At 40.8% G+C, this 6,723-nt stretch overlaps 1 protein-coding gene across 5 annotated transcripts in view; it reads right to left on the reverse strand.

Annotated features, from left to right (window-relative positions):
- LOC107563272 (transcription factor 4) overlaps positions 1 to 6,723 on the reverse strand; it is a 182,514-nt gene that overhangs the window by 44,087 nt on the left and 131,704 nt on the right. For all 5 annotated transcript variants that reach the window (XM_016248088.1, XM_016248090.1, XM_016248089.1 and 2 more), the window contains 2 exons: positions 2,545 to 2,650; positions 269 to 402 (listed from right to left, as the gene is read on the reverse strand). In XM_016248088.1, coding sequence (XP_016103574.1) covers positions 269 to 402; positions 2,545 to 2,650 — 240 coding nt within the window. The remainder of the gene's footprint in view (positions 1 to 268; positions 403 to 2,544; positions 2,651 to 6,723) is intronic.

Genomic DNA, 6,723 nt, shown 5'->3' on the forward strand with positions numbered 1-6,723 from the left:
TATATATATATATATATATATATATATATATATATAAAAATCTATAATTAAATACATTAATCAGCGTTCTGTATCATTGTCATTGTCTATTTGAAAACAAGTAACAACACTATAGCTGATCATGTGACTTTCTAACGAGTGACATCACTCTTACCTGGACTGTATTGGACTATATTGAACTGTTGAGCATTGCTCACCTTCATTACAAACCCAAAAAGCTGCTGAACTAATCTTAACTAGTTGAACAGAAGCGAGTAAATGTGCTCACGAGTCTGTCGTGTGGATGCATGCCGCAGTAGCTGCTGCTCTGAGCGCTGTGTGTGGAGTTTCCCAGCATGCTGTTGTATCCGGGCTGGTTCATACTGCCGGACGAGCTCCATGGGTCTGTACTGTGATGACCGTCTGAAATCACACATGAAACACACACACAAAGCATATGAAAAAAGCAAAGGTCTTGAATTCTTGATTCTCATTGGCTGATGCACAGAATGTTGGTTGATGTTTTAGGCTGTTGCTATGCAGTTGCTAGGGTGTTTTGAGTGTTTAAGACAGTTGCTAAGGTGTTTTGAGTGTTTAAGGCTGTTCCTATGTAGTTTCTAGGGTGTTTTGAGTGTTTTAGACAGTTGCTAAGGTGTTTCGAGTGTTTTAGGCTGTTGCTATGCAGTTGCTAGGGCGTTTTGAGTGTTTTAGACAGTTGCTAAAGTGTTTCGAGTGTTTTAGGCTGTTGCTAAGGTGTTTTGAGTGTTTTAGGCTGTTGCTATGCAGTATCTAGGGTGTTTTGAGTGTTTTAGGCAGTTGCTAAGGTGTTTTGAGTGTTTTAGGCTGTTGCTATGCAGTTGCTAGGGTGTTTTGAGTGTTTAAGACAGTTGCTAAGGTGTTTTGAGTGTTTTAGGCTGTTGCTATGCAGTATCTAGGGTGTTTTGAGTGTTTTAGGCAGTTGCTAAGGTGTTTTGAGTGTTTTAGGCTGTTGCTATGCAGTTGCTAGGGTGTTTTGAGTGTTTAAGACAGTTGCTAAGGTGTTTTGAGTGTTTAAGGCTGTTCCTATGTAGTTTCTAGGGTGTTTTGAGTGTTTTAGACAGTTGCTAAGGTGTTTCGAGTGTTTTAGGCTGTTGCTATGCAGTTGCTAGGGCGTTTTGAGTGTTTTAGACAGTTGCTAAAGTGTTTCGAGTGTTTTAGGCTGTTGCTAAGGTGTTTTGAGTGTTTTAGGCTGTTGCTATGCAGTATCTAGGGTGTTTTGAGTGTTTTAGACAGTTGCTAAGGTGTTTCGAGTGTTTTAGGCTGTTGCTAAGGTGTTTTGAGTGTTTTAGGCTGTTGCTATGCAGTATCTAGGGTGTTTTGAGTGTTTTAGGCAGTTGCTAAGGTGTTTTGAGTGTTTTAGGCTGTTGCTATGCAGTTGCTAGGGTGTTTTGAGTGTTTAAGACAGTTGCTAAGGTGTTTTGAGTGTTTTAGGCTGTTGCTATGTAGTTTCTAGGGTGTTTTGAGTGTTTTAGGCAGTTGCTATGCAGTTACTAGGGTGTTTTGAGTGTTTAAGACAGTTGCTAAGGTGTTTTGAGTGTTTTAGGCTGTTGCTATGTAGTTTCTAGGGCGTTTTGAGTGTTTTAGACAGTTGCTAAGGTGTTTTGAATGTTTTAGGCTGTTGCTAAGGTGTTTTGAGTGTTTTAGGTTGTTGCTATGCAGTATCTAGGGTGTTTTGAGTGTTTTAGACAGTTGCTAAGGTGTTTTGAGTGTTTTAGGTTGTTGCTATGCAGTATCTAGGGTGTTTTGAGTGTTTTAGACAGTTGCTAAGGTGTTTTGAGTGTTTTAGACAGTTGCTAAGGTGTTTTGAGTGTTTTAGGTTGTTGCTACGCAGTATCTAGGGTGTTTTGAGTGTTTTAGGCTGTTGCTATGCACTTGCTAGGGTGTTTTGAGTGTTTTAGGCTGTTGCTATGCAGTTGCTATGGTGTTTTGAGTGTTTAAGACAGTTGCTAAGGTGTTTTGAGTGTTTTAGGCTGTTGCTATGTAGTTTCTAGGGTGTTTTGAGTGTTTTAGACAGTTGCTAATGTGTTTTGAGTGTTTTAGGTTGTTGCTATGCAGTATCTAGGGTGTTTTGAGTGTTTTAGACAGTTGCTAAGGTGTTTTGAGTGTTTTAGGTTGCTGCTATGCAGTATCTAGGGTGTTTTGAGTGTTTTAGACAGTCGCTAAGGTGTTTTGAGTGTTTTTGCCTGTTGCTATGTAGTTTCTAGGATGATCTGATAATTTTAGGTTGTTGCTATGCAGTTTCTATGGTTTTTTGAGTGTTATGGACAGTTGCTAGGGTGTTCTGGGTGTTTTAGGCTGTTGCTATGCAGTTGCTAGGGATTTTTGAGTGTTATGGACAGTTGCTAGGGTGTTCTGGGTGTTTTAGGCCGTTGCTATGCAGTTGCTAGGGTGTTCTGGGTGTTTTAGGCTGTTGCTATGCAGTTGCTAGGGTGTTTTGGGTGATTTAGACAGTTGCTAGGGTGTTCTGATTGTTTTAGGCTGTTGCTAGGTTGTTTAGAGTGTTTTTGTCAGGTGTGTGTGGTTTACCTGGCATAAAGAAGGAACCAGGAAAGCTGCTGCCCGGTGCTTTAGAGGATGGGTAACCCGGTGAGTCCCGGTTATAATCGGCAGTGCTGGCAGACGGGGCATATACCTGAAACACACACACAACACGCCATGATCAGGACGACTAATGACACAAAACATGCTTTCAACATGCATTTCACTGCATATTTTTATGCCGTGCATGAAGATGCATTAGACACGAAAACAGGGTGAAACTCTTTCCCAGGAAAAAAATTTCATGTTCCCAAAGAGTTGCGACACAATAATTTAGTGCAAATGTGAGACGAGCAGCTGCGGTGGATCAGTGATTACATCAGCACACCAACAGCAGAGCATTCCCGTCTGGAAAACTGTGCTGTAATGACTAGCAGGAACGCTGGGAACATGCCGAATGGGAATACGGAGCTGGGATAAACACAGCGGATGTGTGAGGACAGAATGACCCTCAGAGATACACCTCAACACACAAGAATCCCAGTCTAGATTTGCAGAGCAAATGTAAACTGTGTTGTTTCTGATGAGAAACTATTTTTCTAAGGAATTGTAGCTCAAATGACTTATCACTCAGAACTTATCACATCTCCAGAGCTCAAGGGTGGAGTTTGAGAAGTTTTATGGAGAACAAGAGACTCCAGCACAGATGGAGGACGTTACTTTCCCATGAAGCACCTCACACACACACACACACACACACACACACACACACACACACACACACACACACACACGTCTGTGAAAGGGATCAGGCTGTGACTTTAGGGGGTTTAATAACAGAGATTTTTTTCTGGCTGGTTCGTTTCTGCACCTGTCCACAGTTAACACACACATCTCTAGGTATTTAAAGTGGTTTTTAGATTGTTGCTATGCAGTTGCTAGGGTGTTCTGAATGTTCCTAGGAAGTTGCTAGGGTAATGCAAGTGGTCAAGGCTGTTGTTAGAGTGCTCTAAATGTTTAGACTGTTGCTATGCAGTTGCTATAGTGTTTTGGGTGTTTTAAACTGTTGCTATGCAGTTGCTAGGGTGTTCTGAGTGTTTAGTCTGTCGCTATGCAGTTGCTAGGGTGTTTTGAGTGTTAGTTGGCTGCTATGCAGTTGCTAGGATATTCCAAGTGTTTTAGGCTGTTGCTATGCAGTTGCTAGGGTGTTCTGAGTGTTTAGTCTGTCGCTATGCAGTTGCTAGGGTGTTTTGAGTGTTAGTTGGCTGCTATGTTAGTTGGCTGCTATGCAGTTGCTAGGATATTCCAAGTGTTTTAGGCTGTTGCTATGCAGTTGCTAGGGTGTTCTGAGTGTTTAGTCTGTCGCTATGCAGTTGCTAGGGTGTTTTGAGTGTTAGTTGGCTGCTATGCAGTTGCTAGGATATTCCAAGTGTTTTAGGCTGTTGCTATGCAGTTACTAGGGTGTTCTGAGTATTAGTCTGTGGTTATGCAGTTGCTAGGGTGTTTTGAGTGTTTTAGGCCGTTTGCTATACAGTTGCTAGGGTGTTGTGTGTGGTTTCTAGGTGTTTTCTTCCTGTCTGGTCTGAACATAGTCTCAGTGATCTTCTGGACTGTAGATGTGACTCAGGTCTCTCCTTCAGTGTGATTTGTTTCCAGGTGTTTTCTTGTTCAGCAGGTAAAAATAGTGCATATGGTCACTTAGTAAAATAGCAGTAGATTCTCCTCAACAACACTTGATGTGAGGAATCATTCATGTCTGGAGCTCAAACGCTGCGGGAGTGAGTCTGTTTACTGCAGCAGATCAGGAGCAGATGGAGCGAAACCAGAGCAGTCACGAAAGCCACAACACACACACACGGTCTCGCCCCTCATCAGTGTGACCCGCTCACTGCACCTGTGCTGAACTGACCGGCAGTACACACACACACACACACACACGCAGGAGAACACACACTTAATCTGTTCAACATCAAGACCAACACTCAAACACACACACTTAAACACTCCTCCTGAACATACAACGTAAAACAGCTGATGCATGTGTGAAATAAACACTCAACAAACTAGCAAACTAACATTCATTCCCCTTTTTTCTGAGAAAGAAAGAGAGAGAGCGAGAAAGGGAGAAAGAAGGGGTTTTAGGCTGTTCTGTACAGTTACTAAGGTGTTCAGAGTGCTTAGGCTGTTGACAAGGAGTTGCCAAGTTGTTCTGAGTGTTTTTAGACAGTTGCTATGGAATTGTTAGGGTACTGTGAATGTTTTAGACTGTTGCGATGCAGTTACTGGTTTGTTGTGAATGTTTTAGGCAGTTGCAAGGCAGTTGCTAGGTTATTTCGAGTGGTATTTCTAGCAGTTGCTAAGGTATTTTGAGTGTTTTGCGCTGTTGCTAGGGTGTTTTTGAGTGTTGTAGGCTGTTGCTAGGGTATTTCAGGTGTTTTGGGCAGTTGCTATGCACACACACACACACACACACACACACACAAGCAGGAGAACACACACTTTATCTGTTCAACATCCAGACTGATCAACACACAAACACACACACTTAAACGCTTCTGAACATACAACACTGATGTATGTGTGAAATAAACACGCAACAAACTAACAAACTAACCATCACTCTTCTGTTTAATTCCAAATAAAAGAGAGAGAGAGAGAGAGAGAGAGAGAGAGAGAGAGAGACACATGCGGAAGGAAGTTCCGCCCTCACTTTGGACTTTATTCCTTCAACCTGCAATTGCCATAATGCTGTACAGATGTAGAACAACATCAAGAGCTCCAACACACACACACACACACATACACACACACACACACACACACACTGGGGTCTGGTTTTACCATCAAACACTAATTTATTCCACATGAACCACAGAAAGAGCGCGCACACACACACACACTCCCTCCCTCCCTGAGGAGAAGCGGCTTCCTGTGGCTTGATTAGGGAGAACCGTGCAAAGACAAGTGCCTCCCACAACAGCACCTGTGACTGTGTGTGTGTTTCAGGTCAGATGTCAATACAGCCAGGAAACACTTTACACACACAACTAATGGAGAGAGACACATATAACACATGCGTGCACACACACACACACTATATCACACACACACACACACACACACACACACACTATAGCACACACACACACGTTCATTTGATTTCAAGAACAGTTTTATTCTGCTCATGATACTAAAATTACAACTATTTCAACCTTTAACTTGTAAATCTGTTAACTTAGGGCCTACATTAGGGTTGTGAGTTGATGAAAAGCTAATAATTGAAATTAAAATATAAATAAAATGAGTTGATGAAATGCTAATAGCTATATCATAAAAATGTAAAATTAAAATAAATTGATGAATAATTTAAAAATAAGAACAATCAAAATGAGCTAAAAATACAATTAAATTCTAAAAATGTGATATTAAAATACATAAGTATTTTAAAATAAAAACAACATTTAAAATGAGTTGATGACAACCTAATTAAACAATAAAAACATTAAATAAAATTATCTAAAAAAACACTGAAAAAGATGAAAAACATTATGTAAAATAAACGCAACATTAAAATGAATTCTAAATAAAACACAAAAAAAGACTGTGAACGTGTTGTTAAATTAATTAAATAGTCATTTAAAATCTCAGAGAGATTAGTCAAAAGAGTTTGGCTGACAGAAAGTTTAGAAATCACAGATTTGACAACAATACAAGCTTCACTTTGTGCTTTTACAGCCGCTGTTCATTTCTACAGACTGAAAGATGAGTTGAAATGAATCTCTGTGATGATCAAACGCATGTCATCATAAACATGGACATTATGTCTCATATTGAAAGCAGAATATTCTGTTAAGAACAATGACAGGTGGAGAAAACACACACATGCACAACACATCTGGAGCCGATCAAACACACAAACAATCACACACACTCAACGCTAACAAACTTCATATAAGAATGAGAGGAAACAAAGAGACGAGAGAGAAAGAAAAGAGCACAATTCAGTGTTTATACTAAGAAATCAGTTCAAGATGTGAGAGACGGACACACACACCCACACATACACACACTCACACTCTCTCTCTCACACACACACACACACACACTCACGCTCACACTCACTCACTCACTCACACACACACTCACTCACTCACACACTCACACTCACACACACACACACACACACACTCACACTCACACTCACACACACACTCACACACACACACA

The sequence above is a fragment of the Sinocyclocheilus grahami genome, unplaced genomic scaffold (genome assembly GCF_001515645.1).
Source record: "Sinocyclocheilus grahami isolate Dianchi unplaced genomic scaffold, SAMN03320097.WGS_v1.1 scaffold864.1, whole genome shotgun sequence".
Lineage (NCBI taxonomy): Eukaryota > Metazoa > Chordata > Actinopteri > Cypriniformes > Cyprinidae > Sinocyclocheilus > Sinocyclocheilus grahami.